At 42.8% G+C, this 24147-nt stretch overlaps 1 protein-coding gene across 1 annotated transcript; it reads right to left on the bottom strand.

Moving 5' to 3' along the window:
- Positions 1-1855: 1855 nt before the first annotated feature.
- colgalt2b (collagen beta(1-O)galactosyltransferase 2b) lies at positions 1856-22886 on the bottom strand. The gene is made up of 12 exons (XM_029430566.1): positions 22651-22886; positions 10807-10917; positions 10565-10682; positions 10063-10197; positions 9768-9972; positions 8711-8830; positions 8274-8347; positions 8006-8112; positions 7389-7521; positions 7150-7277; positions 5562-5768; positions 1856-3143 (listed from the first exon to the last, which is right to left on the bottom strand). Exons 1-12 carry the CDS (start codon positions 22884-22886, stop codon positions 2870-2872), a joined length of 1848 nt encoding a protein of 615 aa, XP_029286426.1. The 3' UTR covers positions 1856-2869.
- Between the last annotated feature and the right edge of the window lie 1261 nt (positions 22887-24147).

The raw sequence follows: 24147 nt of genomic DNA, 5'->3' as shown, positions 1-24147 counted from the left end.
TATGGATTTCAGGTATATGAACACTGTTTAATGCATGTTGTATTTAGATAGGTGTTATCAAAAAATAGTGTTTTCTCTAGGGCTTTTCGTGATCGAGGGAGTTGTATTTTCTTCATATTGTAAAGCTCTCTGTGGCAAATGTTGTCCTGAATAAATAAAACTGTCTTGACTTGAGCAGAATAATAAAATCAAGGGGCGATCGTTCTCATAGGTTTCTCTGCATGCAGAGTAGGGTCTGCTCCGGGCGCTGCAGTCTGAAGGCAGAGTGTCAGAGTGTCAGAGCAGTCTGCCATCTGGTGACGTGTAAAGATGTCAACTGACTGTGAGGAAGCAAGTGAACAAGTGGAGTCAAAGTGACCCCTTGGACTGCCCCCCCCCCCCCTTCTGCTATCATCCCTTCCTCCTACTGCAGAGTAGTGCCGTAGGAGTTACACATCTCTTAGATGTTCACTACATATCCCCAGATATAGTGTATGTTATGAAAGGTTTAAAAGGTCTTTGTCAAAGTTATGTTACTGTTGTTTGCACTTGAAACTATTCAGTGCAATAACATAGTACAATAATAACAATAAAAAGACTTTGACATGATACATGCAGGCATGATGTGATGAGTTCAATAACTCAAGTAGAAGAAGAGGAGGAGGAGGAGGAGGAGGGAGATGTGAGACTTCTGTTCTTACAAATGATGTGTTTATATGGAAGCATGTGCAGTCTATGAGCTGAGGAAGATTTGTGTATGCATTTATTTACATACAGAAAATATATTGAAATCCTGTTTTTTATAGTTCAAGTGCATTTACTTGCTCGCGTTTACCTCTGTGTGTGTGTGCATGTGTGTGTGTGTGTGTGTGTGTGTGTGTGTGTGTGTGTGTGTGTGTGTGTGTGTGTGTGTGTGTGTGTGTGTGTGTGTGTGTGTGTGGTCAGTTATAATTTCCATTTAATTACAATATAATTTACAAGATATTTCAATATCTGTGTCCCAGTTTATCTCCTGTTGCAGTGAATGTGAATGACGTCATCTTACAGGAAGTAAACATAAACACAAGCTGTTGCCTAGCAATGCAATTCCATTGAATTGGTCCATTAAACTTCATAACAGTGAATCATAATAAGCTCCAACATGTATTATATTATATTATATTATATTATATGATGTGCTTAATAAAACTGTATCATCCAGTCGTCGTTCCACTCACGGCCAGCAGGGGGCAGAGCAGACCGTCTGTTGAGGCATTGCAGCGTCTGAAAGGGAGATTACCTGAGAGAACAAACCTGTAAATGCAGAATGTTATAAAGGAACTCATGCCCAGGCCTGACAGTAATACTAGGTGAGGTCTTGTCAGTGTTGCTTGAAGCAGGGTTAGCAATAATGCTTTGCTTTGATCACCTATAACCACCACCACCCATACTCCCCTCTCTCCATCCTTTCTGTCAGATCCCACAGCAGAAGGGAACTATAAAACAGTGAGCAGAATTGCACTCAGCCAGGGAACAGTGGGAGTCAACACGCCCACTGAGCGTCCTCCACGTGTTCACTGTTAAAACCTCAAATTTATTGGGAGTCTTTGATGTTTTATCACCATTTTGTGAAATGCCACAAGGCTTATTTCCAGGAGGTTTAAGGAAAGGAGAATTCTTCTAAGTGGGAGAAATCAGGTCGTGTGAACAGTTGCAGCAAGGTCATGCTTGCTATTCAACTTAAACAATAATATACAATATTTAATGAAATCTCCATCCCAGTCCCACAGAGATGAAGAGCGCTGCATTTGTTGTTGTTGTTTTGCTGTCAACTGACTGTGAGAAGATGAGATAGCATCTGTGTGAGTTCATGCTGCAGAGTGAGTGAAAACCCAGAAACAGGGAAGTTGTTTTATTGGTTCAGCCCGGCACCACAACTGGACGAAGAGCAGCCTGTGTTGAGGACATGAATAATTCAATAATCCAGTTTATCCAAAAATAGTTAACACATATAAATTCTGATAGCAGAGGTCTGAAGTGGACACAAATGCATATTACACATCCTGCAGGCTGCGTGTAGTGTGTGACTGACGATGCTAGCAGGACCAGCCCGCTGTGCAAGTGAGGTATCTGCAATAACAGAAACACTGAGCCTAATAACTTCCATTACTGTGTGTGTGTGTGTGTGTGTGTGTGTGTGTGTGTGTGTGTGTGTGTGTGTGTGTGTGTGTGTGTGTGAGGCAGTGACACTCTTGGGTACGGTATGTCAGCCTCCCTCCTCCTACGCATGTTCAGTTTAGTAAAAACGTGTATATACACACACACACACACACACACACACACACACACACACACGCACACACACACTTAAGAGTTGTTTTCAGACAGCTTTAAGATTCCTTTATTCCTCGGCTGTCCATTTTAAAAAAAACAAAACACACATTTGTTCTTTTTAAAAAACAATAATCTTCTTTAAAAACATAAAAATTGATTTGTGCGGTTTTTTTTTCATTCACATGCTGCAAATAATGTTAGCTGTCTTCCATGTGTTGCTTAAGTTTTCTCGGGCCGTAACTGTCTCCACATGCCCAGAGGAGGCACATGGGGAATAAATAAAGCTTTCGTCAAAGGCCTGCTGGCCCTCGTCCCAGATTCTCCTCTTCTTCCTCTCCTCAGTGTCCCTTCATCAAGCAGCAGAGGAGATTCACATCTTCACTCTGCTTTGATCCACCTGTGTGTGTGTGTGTGTGTGTGTGTGTGTGTGTGTGTGTGTGTGTGCGTGCGTGTGTGTGTGTGCGTGTATGTGTGTGTGTGTGTACAGTATGTCAGCTTGTAGTTCAAGTGTCTTTTCAAGTGTGTGTACACGGAATAGTAAACACAAGTCTTTCTCTCTGAGTCTCATGTCTCTGTATCACAGTTCGTCCCGCGAGGCTCGAGATGCAGGAGGCGGCGTGTCTCCAGTGACGCTGTTCTGCGCCACGGGGCGGATGCTGCCTTGTTGCTCCATCTTGTGGGCGTGCTGCCGGTCCCAGTCTGTGGCCACGGCTTCGTCGTCCCATATGGTGGAGGTCTCCGTGTCGCTGATGTAGCCCGGCTCTCCGGTGTAGTGGGTGGGATAGATGAGCAGCGGCTCCACGGAGAAGGCCTTCAGGTTCCGCAGCTCGAAGTGAGACATGAACGCAGTGCTGAGGAGGAAGAGGGGGAAAAGAGATAAGAGATTAGAGATTATTTGGGAAGAAATTACCCAACAGGAAGTTTCACACACAACAATGTTGACAAATTGACAAATCTGACGTCAATCGCTGAGATGAGACCAGCTCACCCCGGTGTGACTGCTGTGTACCAACGTGAAGAGGAAGGAAGGGGTATTATGACTATTTTGCATTTCTTCTACACTGAATCATCATATCTTGTGAACAGGAAGTTCACACTCAATGCACCAGATTTTAATTTCACCACAGACAGCAAGTTTAGAGGTTATCAGATAGAGGAACAGGACGCTCCTACTGCAGCACACACGAGACATAATAGGAATGTTTTTATCACATGCTTCATAAGATAACAGAGGAGGAAGAATTCAGTATTTAGATCCACCTACAGGAAGGAAAGTTGAAACTAATTTAAAACAATGCTTCATATTTAGTATGTTGTGTTTTATAGGTTAACATGTGAAGTTGAAATAACTAGGCTCTATAGCTGTCAGATTAAATGTTTCCATCTGCAATGTGGTACAATTAGAGCTGAAAGCAACTATTCTGTCAATCATTACCTCGTTAAGAATTTAAGTGTTTCTTTGTCATATAAGATATCAAACTGAAGATCTTTGGATTGGTCAGAAAAATCGACAAAACGAAGATCATTGGCAGATGAATCGATAATGAAAACAGTAGCGGCTGTAACAAAACACTAACATAGTTGTAACGTAGTTGAGTACTGCGTTACTACAAGAGATCAAGTCTTCTTGACTTTGTGTCACTATAAATCATCGTCAGCCTGCAGCAGGGCCATCGGGAGGCAGGAGGCTTGTTTGGCTGCGACATGTCAGCCTGGCGGCTCGTGCAGACAGAGGTCACCACAGAGGTCAACTCCCCGCTGTCCAATCGGTCTGTTTAAAGCCCGTCAGCACTCCATGAGGACATTGAAACCCTACACCTTTATTTATACACATATTTGTCACAGAATGAGGCCTTTTTTTCTAGGTTTGTGTATTTCTCTTGCTTCTGTTCACGTGCGAGTCATAAAGAAAGGGAGAGGAGCGCTCACCATACAGCCTTCCTCCCCGTAAAAACAACATATGTGACATAATATCCACATAATCCCCTATTCCATTTATGTACTATACAACACAGTTTACATATTTTCCACATTTCTGTCCATTTCTTTCAGTTTTGAACAAACTCACCTTCTCTCACTGTTGAATACACACACAGTGTGTTTACCTAGTAATCTATACACTGCACACTGGACACACATCTCCATGTATTTATATAGTAACACACACACTCACACAGTGTCCATCTCTACCCCACCCCCACAGCCCTGGCCTCTATCAATGGGAATCCTGTCCCCTTCTCCAACCAGCAGGAAGAGCCGTGCTGGCCCACATTCCTCAAAGAGAGAGACGGAAGGGGGAGGAGAAGAGGGTGACACAGGCAATGAGTAGGTGCGCAAAAAAAAAGTAAAGGTCTGTTGAGGGGAGTGCGGGAATGTTAAAGAGGTAAAAAAAAAAAAGAAATAACAAGTAATGAAGAATGAGAGGAGAGCCAGGAAAGACAGAGGGACGACTTAGAGGATGAAAAGATAGAGGAGAGGAGGTGGAGGTGGAGGGGAACAGGGCACGCCAGGAATCCCCAAGGAGAAAAGAAAGAGAAAAGCAGGCATTGTGCAGCTGAACCCCAAGAACAATCCAGGCCCTGTGTGTGAGGGAGCATAGAAGAAGAAGAAGAAGAAGAAGAAGAAGAAGAAGAAGAAGAAGAAGAAGAAGAAGAAGAAGAAGAAGAAGAAGAGGGGTGGTGCTGGAAAGAAGAAAGAGGGCCATAATCGGCGGGGAGAAGGATAGAATTAGAAGACGTATAGAGAACATAACTTGGAGTTGAACTGGACGGAGGCTGTGGTCTACCACACGAGAACAAACTAGAAAAGGACACACTATGCCACTGTTTAAAAAGTTGCCAACGAGCATGCATGTTTGTGTCTATGTATAGATAATTACTGTATAATAGGGCCTTTAGTATTCCCGCCACGGTTTATTGCCCCCGAGTCTGTTTTTGTACACGCACCAGATCAATGCTGTGCTCTTTAAATATAGCTTTTACCTCTGCATCTTCGTGCTTATTTCAGAATGTGGATTACCTGATATATATTCTCATGCACGAGTGCACCTGCAGCCATCTATGTATGTGTGGCCCTCAGCAAATATTTGTCAGTCTGTTCAGACACCAGTTCTGTACGATGTTTGTGAACATCGTACAGAAATACTTCTTTTTGTAGCTTTGTGGTTTTCTGCAATACACGCTTAAAATACAATTCCTGTTGCGTTCAGAGCATTGCATTTATGCAGCAGTGTGATTTCACAGCAGAAATAAACTAAAGCAAAGACTGACTTAGGGTGTTTGTTGAACATGACGGGCAGGAACTCGTCGACAGGCAGCATCTTTGACAAGGGTTTGGCAGCGAGTAGCTTCCTGGCTCCCTGCTGTGACAGCGCATAGCCGAGCGTCCAGTAGGAGTAGTCGGCCTTCACCAGGTTGTTCACTCCATCCACGGACTGCTCCGGCTGCTGCACCTGCATACGCTTACGCCCCACGTAGCTAGAGCAGAGACAGAAAGAGTGTGATGATGTGCGGCGTCACACAAACGGATGCAAACCTTTAGTTTCAGCAAATAAGGCATTTTCATTTTTTATTTAACAAAAGAACCCTTACCCACTTTCCCTCAACCCAGCCCCATCCCAACCCATCCCACCGACCCCTCTCCCGAAGCAATAAGGCAACAGTACATTAATTACATACCAAATGAAAGATACAATAATATACATGCACATATATACACATACCTGCATACATACACACATGTAAAGGTACACATACTAACACATATATCAAGGGATGTCACATGGGCTGCATGTGTGGTGGACAGGGGAGTAAAGAGATTGGAATTATAGGCAGATACAGGGAGAATCCCTACAGCTAAATAAAATAATAAAACTTATCTGAAGAACCCCGGAGAGGAAACTTAACTTTAGGAGAGACATAGTATCGCTCAGCCACATTTTAAAAGTGGGAGGTAAAGGAGATTTCCACAAGAGAAGGATTTTCCTACGAGCAATCAAGGAGGTAAAGGCAATGGCATTGGTTTGGGTGTTTGTCAAGTTGATTCCATCTGGGGGCCTACTGAAAATAGCTACATGAGGGGATGGAGAGATTTTTAGACCTACAATTTCAGAAATACATTCGAAGAAAGATTGGCAGAAGGTAGATAATTTATGGCACAACCAGAACATGTGAGTCAGGTCGCAGGGGGCCTGGGAGCATCTATCACACCTGTCATCCAACCTATCTGGATAAATCCTGGAGAGCTTAGCCTTGCTATAATGTCTATGGAGAACTTTAAACTGTATTAGGCTAAGTCTAGCGCAACTAGAGGATGAGTTGACGGCTCTCAGGGCCGCCCTCCAAAAGTCATCAGAGAGGGTGATCTGTAGTTCCTTTTCCCAATTAGTTCTAATCTTAATTTTATACTATTTAAATTCTGCTATTTTATATTATTTTAATTCTGCTATTTTATACTATTTTAATTCTGCTATTTTATACTATTTTAATTCTGCTATTTTATACTATTTTAATTCTGCTATTTTATACTATTTAAATTCTGCTATTTTATACTATTTAAATTCTGCTATTTTATACTATTTTAATTCTGCTATTTTATACTATTTAAATTCTGCTATTTTATACTATTTTAATTCTGCTATTTTATACTATTTAAATTCTGCAATTTTATACTATTTTAATTCTGCTATTTTATACTATTTTAATTCTGCTATTTTATACTATTTTAATTCTGCTATTTTATACTATTTTAATTCTGCTATTTTATATATTAGCATATTTAAACATTCATTGAGTGATATCTATTAGTTAACATGTTCATGTGTTTCTTAAAACATTCATGTGTGTGTGTTGTTCTTACATGAGGTCCCAGTCCAGCTGGGTTTTGTCTATGTCATCCATTATGGACAGGATTCGTCGTTTGAACCTGGGCTCAAACCTCACATCGTCCTCTAAAAGAAGAACCTTCTTGAGGCCCCGCTCAAGCACCTGATGGTCAGAAAACACAAACACTCGAGTTTGTCCCAGATTGTCCCTCCTGGGGATGATTGTGCTGACACAAGCCTTCTATATTAGTGTGTTCCTCTCCCTTGTTCTCACCTGTGTCCATATAGAGTGATGGCTGAGGAAGCAGCCGATCTCCCCTCTGGTCAGGACTCGACCAGAGTAAGGGTCCTTGTAGCCCGGCATCATCTCTATTCCTAGCGCCTGCAGCTGGGACGAGTTGAGAGCCCTGAGAGCGACGGAGAATGAAACATGTTGGAGCAATAGTGGGAAAATAAAAGGTATGTCTCATAACTGCACTTGTTATTATGCAGCTCACTCTGTCATCAGTGAAAACAGCGTCACTGCAAAACACAAAGTCAAGTTGCTACAAGTAATACATTTTGTCAGACAAACAAAGGCTGGAAGAAGGATTAGGACATTCTCAGCGGTGGATTAAAGTAAGCGCTGAGGAGGGAAAGTAAGTCCAGCCTATTCCTGCAAACACCAAAGCTTTGTTTGAAAAGTATGTTTGGATATAGATGTCAGAAGAAGTAGACACAGACGCGAGACAGAAGGCATTATCTTAGCTGGGAGCACAGTGTTTCAGGTGGAAAGATCTTACTTTTGTTTAGTTAGAATAAACTAAACATGGAGAGTCTTTATCACAAAGAGTGTGAGGTGACTCAGGTCAGTCTGTGGTGTGCATGCAGGGCTGCGTGTTTTTGACCTACTTGCCGTCCACTGCGTCTGACAGCGTGGCGTGTAAACCCAGCGAAGACATTGTTTTCAACATCCTGGATCTTCTGTCCAGCCGACGCTTCAGGTTGATCAGGTAAATCTAAACATTTCAAAAGAAAAAGAAGCGTGACATGTCCATGAGTATGAGGTTAAAGGCAAAGGAAGAACAACGACACGAAGAGAGGAGAGAAGCTGCTACAAACACAGGAAGTGGGAGTTGCTAATTAACAGTAAATATACAGACAGACAGTCATAACTCACCTCATCAAAGCCCATGGTGTCCTGCGGCGGTGGCTGAGCGTACAGGTGCTCAGAGGGATCAATGTCATGGTCAACTGTTGACAGAGAGAGGGGGGAGGCACAAGGTTAAGACAGCAAAAACAGGATCAGAAAATAACCAAATATCCTCTGGATCTGTGGGGGTTTATTTAATTAGCTTTATGTATATTCTGAGCAGTGAGGGAGGACAAAAGGGAGAGAAAGTGGGAGAGAGGTGGGGGTTAAATAAACAGAGAGAGGGAGGAGGAGGCAGAGAGACAATACGGAGGAGGGGGGATTAGAGCAGAGAGGGTTGACAGGATGTAATCACGAAGGGTCGCAGGAGGTCAAGAAGAAGAAGAAACAAACCTGAGGGGTAAAGTAATCAATGAGTGTGCGTGTGTGTGTGTGTGTGTGTGTGTGTGTGTGTGAGTACTTACTCAAAGCCTCCGTGATGGTGTGTATAAAACTCTCGCTCTCATCTTCCACACTCTGCTGTGCTTTGAGCGGCACGGGCAGGAGACCGTAGTGTTCTTTGTTACACACGTACATCTGCACGCCTGGAAAACACACACACACACACACACACACACACACACACACACACACACACACACATACACACATACATACATATTGTTCTATAAATAAAACCTTTTGACCCAAACATTTCAAATAAACATGCTAATTAGACCACCCCGGATCCTATTACCTCATCCCACATGCACAAGTGTCACACTAAAGCCCACGTGCACAAAAGCAAATAAACACTCACAGAGAATAAACTGATTGATGTTCCTTTATAGCATGAATATTTTTGCCATCTCAAATTTGTCTTTAAATATATAATAAGAGCAATTGGATGCTTTGTAAGGGATTAAACACGGTATGTTGCCTCTGAGGACACCAGTCTGAGAGATTTAGAGATGAACGATATCAGTGTGTAGCATTAACAACGCAGCTGCAATAACCATCATAAAGGGAATATACTGCATTTATTAAACTCTAAAAAATACCCATAATGTGTATGTAAAACTGAATTGGGTTCATCGCTTAATTATTTATTTATTAATTACACATACAGGATTATATTATTATACGGTGTATTATTGCTCATTTTAAAGCTGTATATTTATATGCACTTTTATGCAAGTAGTGAAACTCATCTGTGTTTCTGGGAGGGTCTTTGTGTTTCTGTCTGTGTGAACGCTTTAATGTTTTTCTGTGTGTTCCCTGTGGAGGATTACTCATGTCAAACACATCTACAAACACGTGCACAAACAGACACAGTCAAGACAAACACATGGATTCATTGTTCTCTGCTTACACTCATCTGCTCAGTCTGACACATTCAGCCCTCAGCTGTACTCACATGCAAATTAAAGAGCAGTTTGCAATAGACTACTACTTAATTAATGAAGTCACTGACTTCATCGGTTCATCAAAGTGACGCTGTCAGGCTGCAGCTGAGTTGAGTTGAGTTTTTTTCAAACGGACCTGTTTGACGAGCCGAGAAAGCAAACACCATGATGTCATCAAATGCCCAGCTGTAGTCGGGGTGAGGGGGGTAGAAAGTCAGATCCTTGCTGGATTCACGACGCAGGTCTAACAGGAAAGTGCTGTGCACCATGGGAACGGCGAAACAACCGAGCCGCTTCCACTCTCTGATCGGCTGGTAGTCCGGGGTGCGCTTGTAGTAACCCTGCGAGGAGGGAGATGAACAACTCCGGGTTCAGGGAATAAATCGAGCCGTGTGAACGGACAGATGTATGAGTTTAAGTCTAAACTGTACCTGCGGGGTGATGCCGCACCAGAAGTTGGAGTAAAGAGAGCGAGACTCCAACATCGGAGCAGCCAGCGTCAAGTTCTCGGCCATCAGCAGGTTCAGCACACGAGGGTTCGTCAACAGATTGTCACTGTCGACAAACTAAAGAGGGGAGAAGGTCTGAGTGTGCGACTCATCGTATCAAATACATTCTGGAACTCAAGTGTAGAGCCTTGTGGTTTATCTTTAACAAATATACCCCAGCTGTGTGGCGACCAGCTGAGCAGAAACCAGTTATAAAGGAGCAGGTGAACAGCGTGTGTGGCCATTACAACTGGACACTTGTCACTCTTACCCCACCCCAATCTCCTCATGTGTTCAGTATTGTTAATTTAACTATAAGTAAATGTATTGTTCATGTATGTGTTTATTAAGTTTAGTTCTCCGAGCAGAATGGTTGCTGCTGCTCCCATCAAACTCTGACAGATTGCATATTTATCATAAGATCAGAACAGTATGTAAGTCTTACTAGTATGTAGTCGGCCCATCGTTCCCTGGCAGACTTCAGCGCCGCCTGCCTCAGCTTCATCACATGGTTGAACCTTGAAGGAGGCCAGTGCTTCGCACCCCACTCATCTGTGTAGGTCCTGATACAAAAGATAAAAAGTGGACGTAACCCTTTAACTAATTATGTGAGAAAATCAGAACAAATCAATAATTAAATACAAGTCTGAAGTCCTGAATAGACGTTTGTTTGAAACCGTGACTCACTTTGGCTCCTCCATGGGTCTCCACTCCACATAGTGGTAGTCACGCTGGGCTCCTTTCAGCCATTCTCTCAACATGGCAGTGGTGTTGTCCACATTATGGTCTGTTGCTGCCCTGAAACACCAAAGCACACAAACACAGGACGTCATTCAAATGAAGCAAACTCTTAAACGCTGCCTGTTTAAACGCATCTGCTCAACACTTGTGGTGTAAACAGCTGAAGCAAACATCTTGGCATGTCAGGACCGTTTCCAGGGATGAGACCCGATGGAAAAATAAGAGGATGTGATTCTGAGTCAATGGCAGAACATTGCATACTGTCATTAGTTTGAGGTGATGGAAGAAGGGAAGGGGTTGTCACACTCTGAGACATTCAGACAGCATGTTAGGGAAAACGTCGCTCCAGATTTGTCCAATTACTCTCTGATGTTACAACAGGCAGCATTGCAAAGCTTCCTCACTGCCTAATTAACTGCACTGCCTGTGGAGCGCGGACGAAGTCTGAGGAGCTCTAAGGCACTCTAAGGTACACCGAGCACACGCTAACAGACAGATCTCCAGAGACAGGCTGCCACGAGGACGTCCATCAAACTGAACACAGCCTGAAGGTATACAGTAGTTCCTTCAACCTGTGTGTCGACAATTCCACAAAGACATATTGCAAAGACAGGCAGACAGAACACCACTACACACACACACACACACACACACACACACACACACACACACACACACACACACACATAAGCAAATGATGTCAGTGTAAAAGTTAGCACAGTTGCAGCTGTTTATTTGCCACTGCTGTGGTTTTGCACTCTGTTTCTCCACTTCGGCTCCCAGAGCTGACTCAGAGACGACACTGCGACTACTGTGTGTGTGTGTGTGTGTGTGTGTGTGTGTGTGTGTGTGTGTGTGTGTGTGTGTGTGTGTGTGTGTGTGTGTGTGTGTGTGTGTGTGTGTGTGTATACTGTATATATATACATTTGTGCAAGAGAAATTAAAACTGTAACTGTATCACTGAGTTCCCTATCACTTCTATGAGTTTTAGAAAGATAAATATCACCTGTCTTTGCATTTAAATTACCCTTTAATGAGGAAATGTCAACAGATTGTGAGGCAGCAGCCTGTACTTGAATGTGTGCATACAAACAAAAACACACACACACACACACACACACACACACACACACACACACACACACACACTTAGTGAGATGGAGTTTTCCACTGCTTGCTGTAATATTCCTCGCTGTACTCTCCAAAATAACACCCAATCTTAGACTGGCTGGACAGAGATAGAAACACACAAACACACACACACACACACACACACACACACATGCGCACACACACACACACACACACACACACACACACACACACACACACACACACACACACACACACGCACTTGTGCACCGTCTTCATTTAGCACAAATAGCAATATAGATAGAATACAATAGAAACACCTGTGTTCACACAGATGCTTTTATCACAAACACAAACACAAATTACACATTTCACGAATCAGACGTACACATGTCCGGTCTTGCGTTGCACACATGGATTAGTCGGAAAGGGGCAGAGCACCCTTAGGTTTGGAATTTCAACAATGTTCAGACACACAGATAAATATCTCATCACACATAACTAACAGCTGGAGAGGAACCCTGAGCCTGAAGGAGACACAGCGCTCAATAATTGTAATAGTGTGTTTGTGCATGTGTGTGTGTGTGTGTGTGTGTTTGTGCGTGCCTACACTTGCAGGCGTGTGACAAAACATAAGGACGTTCATTTTTGTGTCCTGGGAATGTTGTTTTTACAGCAGTGTGACCGGTGATTTATCTGTTGCACAAGTGGTAGTTTACCATTTTAAATGTATCTGAGTGTGTGTGTGTGTGTGTGTGTGTGTGTGTGTGTGTGTGTGTGTGTGTGTGTGTGTGTGTGTGTGTGTGTGTGTGTGTGTGTGTGTGTGTGTGTGTGTGTGTGTAAAGGTCGTGGGTATGTGTGTGTAAAGACACAAAATGTGTGTTTTTAGTGCATCACTGCCGATGAGAGTAATAAAGGAGGAAGTTTCCCCCTGATGACTGGCTGTTGTTGTTTTTATCACGGGTTAGAAACACACTGAAACACCTGAATCACTGGTAATGAGTACATGTGCACACACATTTACATGCTTTTTCAACCACTAAACTGCACATCGCTGGGGAAAATATATGTGTTGCTACACGCCGTCTTCCAATGACAGACTCAGCTCCAGGCAGGGATTTAACACGAGGGAACGTCTGGTACGTTTAGTAAAGAACAATACCTGGTTCAGCATGTGGGAGCATAAAGAATGTATAAGAATGTGTGTTTATGCGTATGTGATTGGGAGAGAAGGGAAAGACTCACTTTGTTTTGCTGCTAGCTGTTTTCACCGATGAAGAATTAACATTTTGGTGAAAAAATGCTCATTAAAACCCTTCGAAACGTGTAAATGATCACTTTATTTTCACACATTTCACATTAAAATACTAATGATGCTTTTTCTTCGGCTCACAAAATGTGTTTTATGGCACAAAAAAAAGAAATGTGGGAACAATTACTTCAAAACATAAACAGATTTTCCAATAAAAGAGAAGAATTACCATATTTGTGTTGGGAAGTTTTGGTACTAAACATATATATATATATATATATATATATATATATATATATATATATATATCACAACTTCTGCAGAATGATAAAAGTTCAAAATGCATCTATTGAGGATGATACATAACTTTGAATAAATCCATCTTTACACGCTTTGTGCTTCCCATCATCTCTACACAGGGCATCCTCTCCTCCATCTCATTTCTTTTCACTCACATTTGCCTTTCTTCAGGAGGCTCCTCAATTTCCTCTACCTGCAGGCAAGATAACACACAGCAGCTGAACCGTACTGTACTGTGACCTCCGTGCCAAAGAGTCTTTGCAGTTCCTGCCAAATACTCCAGCTATGGGAAGCTGATGCCTCCGACACTGCAGGATTATGAATATTGTATCTATTTGTGGAGATACATGCACCTCTATACACAGTTAGCAACATTTCCTGCATGTTTGTGACACTATTCAAAGGAAGAAATAAGGTAACTCTAGTATGCATCTCTGCACAAAGATACAATAATAGGGCTCCCTCTTCACCCCTCCGCACCTCCGTATCTCTCTCTTCCTTGCCTCGTGCTGCGTCTCCTCATTCCTGTTTTGAAGTTTACAGTAAATTGCAGCCTCGTTATTCTGCTGCCTGCAGCTTTGAGGTTGGGCTCCCTCTCCCCTTTTTCCGTCTTTATGATCAGCATCTGGACACCACATGCTTCCCCAGGCCTCACCTACACACCCCGCCACTCCCTCTCTCTCTCTCTCTCTCTCTCTATCACTTCACAGATGTCCATTTATTCTTCCCTGGTTACCGAATGTCAGTGCGAGAGACCATCTGTCCTTTCGCCCACTTACACGCATCAATCCCTCTTGTCATCTCCGGCCCCTCTTGTGCACATTTCAGCATCGACACGCACCTGAATCAGTGCTGCACCAGCTGGAGTTGAGTGTCATCACTAACAATAGAGGAAATTAGAAGATAAAACAGGTGATCCCTTTTTCAGCTGATTGTCAAACTGTATGATATCCTATGAAAAGCACAAATTGTTGCATCACATTTGATCAAAAGTAATATCTAAAAAGCCATTTGGTTTGGTCAAATTGCACTGCAGCAGTAAACCGTACTAATACGTTGGTCACATCTGCATTTCAATCACCCAACGTGATTATCAACCCACTTCATCACTCTCTCCCTCCCTCTCTCCCTCCCACCGTGTCGGGTTATCCACTGCAGGAGTGTGTCCGATAACAGGGAGTGTGTAATGAAGGAGTAGGCTGACATCTGGCCTTAAACACAGAGGCTTGTCTCACACTGGCCCTTTTAGGTAAACACGGGTCTGAAAGGATCCAGCAGGACCGATGTCAGCTGACTGTTAAATAAACGATCTAATATCACTGCCAATAATGAGCGGGTGCTGCATGTAATTAAGAAGCAAGAATGCCTCTTTTCAGACCAGAGCGTCTTTAAAACATAATAACTATGCCAGTGTGTGTGTGTGTGTGTGTGTGTGTGTGTGTGTGTGTGTGTGTGTGTGTGTGTGTGTGTCTGTGTTGACTTTGCAGTATAGTCTCTCCTGTGGAGGCTGACGTGGCTGCAGGCCTCTTAATGGTCTAGCAGGGCAAAGGAGAAAGAGGAGGGGAAAGAGAAATTCCTCATGACTCTCAGGGTCAACAAAAGTAGCCGAGGCCGGTGGGCTTGCACTGAAGTGTAATATTTAGTATTCATATTCAAGCCTGGGAAAAATGTTAATAATGGTTAGATATGAAATAAAAAGCCAGTGTTCACTGTTGGTTGAAGACATCCATGAGAAGCCTGGCCTCCAGTGTTGCGTTGCAATTCACTGACCTCTACTTTATTACTTCTAGCTGAACATTACTGAAACAAAGGATGCTGCGGTGGTTTCTGCACAGACCAGATCACCCGCTTCCCCTCAGGTATATTATGAGAAATGGGAAAAAAGATGGTCTTTATGGTTTCCTTTTGCAAACCATCTCTTTCCATAAACTTTCCATTGCAACGAAACATTGCTTTAACACTTTACCTGCCCGATGAACAGTTTCTCTCTCATCCTCTCGCTCATTCTCTTTATTTCGCCCCAATTTTCTTCCACATCCAGGCCCCTCCCTCCCCAGATGAGAGTGCTCATACCAACATGCCATTGTGTTTCAGTGTTCGCCAACTCTATTACTGTTGTGCTGCCAGGCCCTGAAGATTGTGCTGGGGCAGGAACCAACATTTCCAAACCAGGGGAGAAAGAGGCTCTTTAGAAGTCTCTTTGATTACTGACACTCGATTGAATAGTTAAGTCGGTACAGAGAAAACTTTCCCATGAATACCTTTATGCCACAATGTTGTACCTTGACTGTTGGCAGGTACAACTTCACACGCTGCACCTCTTCAGCTCCAGAGAGAGTTTGCTGGTTGAGGCTCAATGGAAAAGATTAGACTCTGAAGGAAAATGGACATTCAGCCAATTAGTCATTTCTACTAATCACACCTCATCATTATGTGTGAAATGTCTTTTCTTCCACTGATACCCTGCAGCTATCTGAGCAGAACAGTAAAAAGGAAACGTGACTCAATACTCGAGTTACGCCTAATTCAGAGTGATGTGTCAGCAACCACGTAGTCCATGTGCTTAAAATCACACATCAATGAGCCAAACTGTTGCACTGCAGGACATGTGTCACTAGACCACCAAATATGTATTAATCCGCCACTGAAAATAGTCCCTAACAGATGCATGTTTACTCCTGTTTTGAGAAATCATTGAGCCTACATATCTTTGAGCTGTTTTGAAAGATTAACTTTGGGCGGAGGGCGAGGGGAAGATGGAGTAGTTTATTAACATAGTAAAGTATTGAGAGATTCACTCTGTATGAGACGTGGTGTGTGATCTTAAGTTGACTTGTTTTACTTCACCAGTGCCGCTTTCTTTCTTTTACAGAAAGTAGCTTTCAGTTTGGAATTTGTTTATTAAACTTTATATTTATTGTTAAATGAATGTGTTTCTTTTATTACATTTGAAGTTTCTCTTGATTCTTTGTCCCTGAGTCATCCCCTGGAGTATCAGGGAACGTAACGATATACCATTATAATTTTGCACTTTTGCATCTTCCGTGGTGAAACTTCACTGTCCAAAGCATCTCAAGCGTGTTACGTGTGATGTGGAGGAAACATACTCCAGATGTACTTGCATCACTCTGGAAGAATGATGGCGGACAACAGGGAAGCGCTGCCACATGACTATTATATTTGAAGCCCAGAACTCAACTCACGTCTGTGGCTTTGATGTAAAACACTTGATAAAATGTTACACAATGGCGAGTATTTGTATGCACTGTGTACTCGGGTGCACAAAGAAGATACAAACCTCTGAGTTTGTGTCTTTGTGAGCTGCTTATCTGGAAAACATCGCCCTGCGTTTGTGCAGATTATGTCAAATACTTAAGCAGATGTGTTTTTCTTTTTGTTTCCCACGGATTGGATGTGACTGCAGAATACGACTCCTCAGGTGATGCTGATTGGGAGGGCAGAGATGATTGTGGCCTGTCACAGACGGAGGTTCTGGCTCACCGTGGGCCTCGTGAGCTAACTGGGAAAGTGAATGGAAAACAGGGGCTGAGCCAGAGGAGCAGAAACACGCTCCCGTTATGTGTGCAAGAGCATTCAAAGACACACAAGACATGTGTGAAAAGAAACATTCACATTCATACCAATACTTGCACAAGAACAATGAAGATAATCAAACACTTATTTTACCAAAGAGTGCCAGACTGTGATCTAATACGTACACACACACACACACACACACACCAAAAGCATATGCTGCTAATCATTCACAAATGCCCATGTTGCTGGCACCAAATAACACACAATAGCCTATCCCGTTCTGATCATTTATTCCGTACACTTGGATAAACTGCTCCCCTAAAAGGCTGAAGCAAAACTGGGAACAATGTGTGCTTCACTGATGCGTTCCCACAAAGGAATGGAGCCTGAGGTAACACACCTGGCATGAAAGAAGCTCCTCGGGCAACGATCCAGCATCACAAAACTGATAACCTTTTAAGTCTTCTCAGTCCCAGTCTTAATATATGTCAGTCAGAGGGAATGAAAACAAGGAACGATAGCTTTGCTCAGTAAATAACAGCCAACAACACCTTGGGGCACACCCTTGCACGCTCAAGGCCCAACGTTTCTTTTCAACAGTTTTATATTTATTCTTATAACCTTGTTTTATGTCATGAGTAGTGGATAAACTGTGGTAATGTTTAATAAGAGAGGGGACGTACAGATCACTTTACTATCAATAACCTCTTTGTCCATTTAGTACATGTTTCAGTTGGGACAATTTAAAGTGAAGATGTGTGTTTGTTATGTTCCTGCACCATCAGCTATGAGGCAATCATGTCATATATATATATAGTATGTGTGTTTATCCTCCAAATGTACCATAGCTTTCATACTTGAAGCACAACACAATAATGCATCCAAAAGCATTGGAGAGAAACTGTTAAAGCTACCCTTTTTTATTATTAAATAGGTGCAAATGTATAAAAAGTTACATTATATTGTGTTTGACTCTGCCCAGCAGTGAACCACGTGAGCACACGGGGCCAAGAGAACAAACAAGAAACATGCAAGTGTCCCGTCAAAGACATCTCCGGGTTCAAAAGAGTTTTAAAAAAGTAAAATTCAAGTCACTGCAAAGCACAACACTGCAGTCAGCGTAAATCACACAGTCGAAAAGACATTTACTCAGCATTCAAGTCCAATTTCTCATGGTCCGTTTATTGCTGTGCAACTTGAGGCACTTGTCAAAATAACTGAAATATTGTTTGTCATCATCTTATGACGTGGTGGCAAATAATTTCTATGAAATGCTTGAGTGAAGCTGGATATAAGGAGTATCTAATAAGCTCACATCAATCTCCTCGTGACATGATGATAGTAGATACAGGATACAATTACGTCAAACTTATCTCAGTGTCTGTCAGGAGCTACAAACATCTGGCAGTGGAGCGTTCACTTATCGACTCACATCATACCTCGGGATCAGGATCTATCGTGGCTGCACAAGCAATTGTATAATAATAGATATAGCTGGTTGTTAAAAGTTAACGATGGATAATCACGCCACTAATCCATCCCCATCCCTGCAAAGTATGTCATTATAAAGTACAATAATGGTCATAAATATGGGATAAGTGGTTGTATGATAAATAAACAACATGGCATTGTAAAAGCCAGCGTTGTGGGGAATGCTAGTGATGTCAGCGCTCTGACATCCTCTTTATGGCTCAGTCTTCTCTGACAAGTCCACAAATCATCATCTCGACGCCCAGCACAGCACCTGGGAAAGCACTTCCTCGCATGAACGCAGCCGGCAGGCAGTGAGCAGCCAGCAGCAGGCAGTGCGAGGAGCAAAGAAATAATAATATGCTAGCCTAAATGTGCAGAGAGAATTGTCTGCATTGTGCCTAACACATTGAGACAAAACCACAAAGTTCACTGCCTATGATTTCCTTTGAAGCTGCTTACTAAAAACAGTAGCTCCTGGAAGCAGGGCGCTCAAATCAGCTGTTCGCTGGCAAAAGATAAAAGCTGTTGAACTCTAAACTTAACCTCTCACTCATGGGGAGTCCAGTTAGCCATTAAGTACTCTGAGCAACTATGGAGCTTGGTTGTCATCCATCCTATCCCTTTCTCCATATTTCCACTCTCCACATTTGTGTTTCTTCTCTTTTTGTTTTCTTTACAGGAGAATTTTGGGACATTTTGGGGAAAAAAGCTTCTTTGTTTTCTTGCAGAGAGTTAGATGAAAAGATGTATTACATATACATGTTATAGCATGCTAATTAACTAGCTTTAGAGGTGCTGGTCTTTGGAGAGAGCCAGGCTGCGTATCACTCAGCTTTAAAACAGAGTTTCTTGAGCGTCCACTGTCCAGATTCGTACCCTCTGTGGAGATCAACATGAGAGCATTACAGTTCACAGCTGTCCAGTTAGCACAGAAGAAGCAGCAACAGATCAAGAGCAGGAGGAGAGTACTCGTGGTCAAGATACTGTGGGAATTTGGATTAACCAACCTGCTGAATGCCCTCTGGGTAATTTCCCAAAATTGTTGACCACCACCTTCTCTCCCAGCTGACCATCCCCCTCTTTTCTAATTCCCTGCATTCTTTCATTCTTTAACAGCAGTGTGAGAGTCTTTCTCACCACTCTGCCATTTCTCTGTCAGACCTGCACCCACTTGCAGAGTTCAAACTATTTTACTGACCATCCCAACTGTGAGCGTGAGTCGGGGGGCTGACAGGGCGGAGGAGACCCGACCCGGGTGAGCAGATTATCCTGTGAACAGGCTCAAACTGGAAACGTTGGTCCTCCCAACATCTTCAGACCGGCAAAAGCTTGTCTACATTTTTCAGGAAACATAACGTAATTTGAGACGCTTGTCTCTCGTCATCATGATGTTTCAACAACACCTGCTCCCTTGAAGACTTTTCCACTTGTTTATTGAAGAATGCTGTATTTGTTTAGATAATCCTGTATTAAAATGGTCATTATAGACTGTCCAAATCCTTTCAGGTGGCTGTGAAATAACAAATTAAGTGAAACAAATCTACAGAACTCAGTATTATGCTGGTGCCGCAATGCAAATACGAGCTTCTCTACCATTAGGAAAGAGTCCTGGATCAATCAGATATGATCTCTTCTATGTCTGTCCTGTATTGTGCACTGCATTTGCTCAAGACCAGAGAACTTAGTAAAGTTTTCTAACTGCAGAACGAGTTCAAGGGCTCCGTAGTAATGCATGCACATTCACACAGATACAGCACAACCAAAAAACTACATCTCCCTGGTCACATCGGAGCACAATCTAGAGGTAAAGAAAAAGCTTGGTTCCTGCTTCTGCTACACAATTAAGTGTCTCTTCTCTTTTATCACCGCCCTGATCATTATGTTTAATCATCTACATCCTTCTTCTCTACTCCTCGTCGCTCCGTCTCCCTTGGATTTGCATGTTTGAAATGAGTTGTTGAGAGGAAAACAATCCTCTGTTCTGCTCAGGCCTGAAGCTCCAGAGGAAGAACATTGTGTCCCCACGCAACAAAAAAAAAGCTGGAGCTTCACAGCCAGACGGTGCTGGTTTTATCTGTTTCTTCTCGATACTTTCCATCACTCTGTCCACAGTCTATCCCGGAGAGTGGAGAAGCCTGGCTGCTTCACGGGTAACGATGGTGTATCATATAACCGCAAAGCTCTTGGCTTGAGTCCAGATGCAGAACCTCGTCTCACGTCACCCCCCTCTGTATTTGCCAAAGCTTCTGAAGCGTCAAATAAAGATAAAAATGCCATAAAATCATTTTTCAGTAGTAAGAATGTTAAATTATCTTGAAGTAAAATGTCATTGGGTTGCAGCTTTACTCCAATGTTTGGGGCTTTTAAGCTGCAGTTGTTCGGGCTCTGTACAACACTGAAATGCTATTTTATGGTTTCATTTTAATGAGGGTTGAATTACAATTTGGCATTTATTGGGTGGTTTGGTTTACATGTTGGGCAGTAATGATGATGACAAAGAGGCACAGAGCAGAGTGAATTAAATCTGTCCCTTTTTTAAACCAATTCAGCCGCAAAAAAAGCCAATTAAGTGTTTTAAACTGAGAAAGATCCTCACTCTAATAACACTTAAGATGTTTTTAAGTATCGCAATTGCCACACTCTTTCTTCAAATGTATAACTGCCACAGAAACAAATCAGCACCACATACAGCATCGCAATTCAGTAGTTCTTATTTGAATCTGATCATTTTATGTGCTAAAGAAGCACCGAAGTGTTCACTAATAATCTTACTGGATTTAAAGCATAGTGCATTACAAATACTTATATAAACATCAGAATACTTTATGACAGTTGGGCCACAGTTGTGGAAAGACTAACGACTGTGGCTGCTGAAATAAAATGAATTGCCTGAATAAAACAGTGCTGTGTTAGACGCTGGTGACTAAGACCGGGAATACTTGGACTGATCCGCTTCAGATATACACTTTGGGTTTTTTTCCTCTTCCTGGCTGCACTGACTGCAGGGCGGAGGGATGCCACTCATAACTGATGGGGCCCTTCCTCTGTAAGTTAAACCACTCACAAAGCCCTGTTAGCTCAGTCACTTTGCTCCACAGAGAAGGGGCCCCCCCTCTTTGTATTGTGTTTTCTCCAGTGTGCATGTGTGTGTGATTTAGTGAGGGTCTCTGAAATTAGGAACAGACAATTGCTCTGCAAACAAAAGCAAGACATTCAGCCGAGGAAGGGTGGGAAACAAAGCAACAGTATGACAGTCACAGTGCAACAGGGTCTCTGTTATGTCGTCCATCTCACATTCTTCATATCTGCACTTTAATAATCAACCTGCCACTAGTTAGCAATCTCTTTCATTCTGCCTGCATAACCCTCCTGCAGACCATACAAAGGCACACACACACACACACACACACACACACACACACACACACACACACACACACACACACACACACACACACACACACACACACATTGTACGCATGACTTCCCAGAACTCACACACTCCCCCCAATCCTGCTGTCAGACCAACTCAATGTCTCCTTTCATCCCTTCACCTGCAGGGTCCCTCTTAACTTTATATATCTCAGTCTGCTCATATGAGACCAAACAGACTTTAAGACCCTTCCTGAGGTGAGGCCCCCTTTTCATACCTGCCAGCCCTGCTGTTTTAAAAGCCCCGTTTCTGCAGGTTTGTGCTGAATCAGACGGAGGGAACGGTGATTAAGGGTTAAGCCTAACCCAACATGCACAGCAACTCTTTCATCTTCTCCACACAGTGTGCAATTTGGATGCCAGCAGACACGCGAGGTAAGTACATCGTAAAACGCGGCAACAGGTCTGGGAGCCAATACTGACAATATGTTATTATAATTAACGTGGACACACGCTGCTTTCCATTAGGCCACAGCACGCTCCACTGCAGATCACTGTACACATCATGCACTGTATGCACTCTGAAAGCCTGTCCTGCAAATATACATTGGAAACTATGGAAAATATGACTCTAACTTTGTTTTAAAGTACTCATACTTGCAGACATCTTTGCACAACATAGTTTTAAAACGTTCTGTAAGAGTAACAGTCGACTCCATCCCATAAGTTGCCTGTAATTGCATCCCTGTTTGTGCGTCTCTCACCAGATCGCTATGCGCTCCTTCGGGTACTCCAGCTTCTCGATGCAGCCCAGGTAATGTGGCAGGCTGTGCGCTGCGTTACGAGCCACAATGGCGATCATAACCTTTGGCTTCAGCAGGGAAGACTCGGCCCTGAACGGCTCCTGCACCACCGTCGCCAGCTCCGACGCGCCGCCGGGCACCACAGCGGCCAGCAGCGCCCACAGCACAGCGACTCCCACGGTCCCGACCGCCCGCATCTTCGCTTCCAGATTCCGCCGCGAGTCGAGCGACCTGGACCTGGAGTCGTGAGACTGGGCGAGAAAGTAGTGTGAGTGAGTGAGCGAGGGAGGGAGGGAGTGAGTGAGCCACAGTAGGAGGGGGAGAGAGGAAGGGGGGAAGGCTGGGTGGAGGGTTTCCTACCTCTTTTACCCCTCCCACACCCAGTACCTTCTCCCTACACCCCTGCGGATGGCTGCTGCTGCGGCTAGTGTGGAGCTTCCTCCTCCTAATAATAAATTGTGCAAACATGCACTTTCTCATTCAATATTTGTCAACAAAATGTGAAGAACACCATGTTCTAAAGCATTACCCATGATGCCCGTCTGCAGCTTGTTTGTCCTTCTTAATTCTCCAACTTCCTGCAGGTGTCTTTTCTTTTCCATGCCTTCACCCCTGAAGCCTTCAGTATATTAGGATGCTGCAGACACATCAACATTCAGCCAGAAAGCTGCACTTTTTAATGTCTTTTTTATAGAAGTTTACCAACAAAACTGTAAGTTGTGGACAGCAGCAAAAGTAGGCTATATATGATTAGGGGTAAAACTTTACTTTAACGTCTGTGCATCATCTATACGCCTATATAAACATATAACACAATATTTGTCAACATATTTCAATACAGTTATAAGTAGGTATAGTTATTAATTAACATATTACTATCCAGTTATAGACAGGAGGAGTTAAAGTGGTTGACCACTACATCAATAAACACTTAAAAATATCTTATATCTGCTTACAACTACATTAAACTGTGATATAAAGATTACATTATTATAGTCTACACATCTTATGCTAAACAGGGGGTGGGTTATAATAAGGTGTTATAGTGCAGGTGACATCATATTATATAACACTATTGATTTTTACAGAAACAACATTCAGAAAGAAAACATTCATCACTTTCCAAAGAAAAGCAAGTCAGCATTTTCCGGTTGATTTCTCTTAAAAAATAAAATGTCGCAAATCGGAATTATTATTTTTTAGGCCATGAAAGGCAATTAAACGATTTTTAATTAAACTAAAATATGGAGAAATACAAAACAATTGGAAAAACATTTACTTTCCTCCTCCACATCAACAGTAATATCATCTTTCATCATCTTCATGGCACCAAAACAGATCTTGCAGCCAGTGCATGGCAGTAGAGAATGTTCCAAACCAACATGTCACCACGACACCAACATTTAACCAAAATGGCACCAAAACACTTTCCAAACTTTCCACAGGAAAAGATTGCTG

Source organism: Cottoperca gobio, chromosome 4 (genome assembly GCF_900634415.1).
Source record: "Cottoperca gobio chromosome 4, fCotGob3.1, whole genome shotgun sequence".
Lineage (NCBI taxonomy): Eukaryota > Metazoa > Chordata > Actinopteri > Perciformes > Bovichtidae > Cottoperca > Cottoperca gobio.
This window is presented reverse-complemented; position numbering and strand designations above follow the sequence as displayed.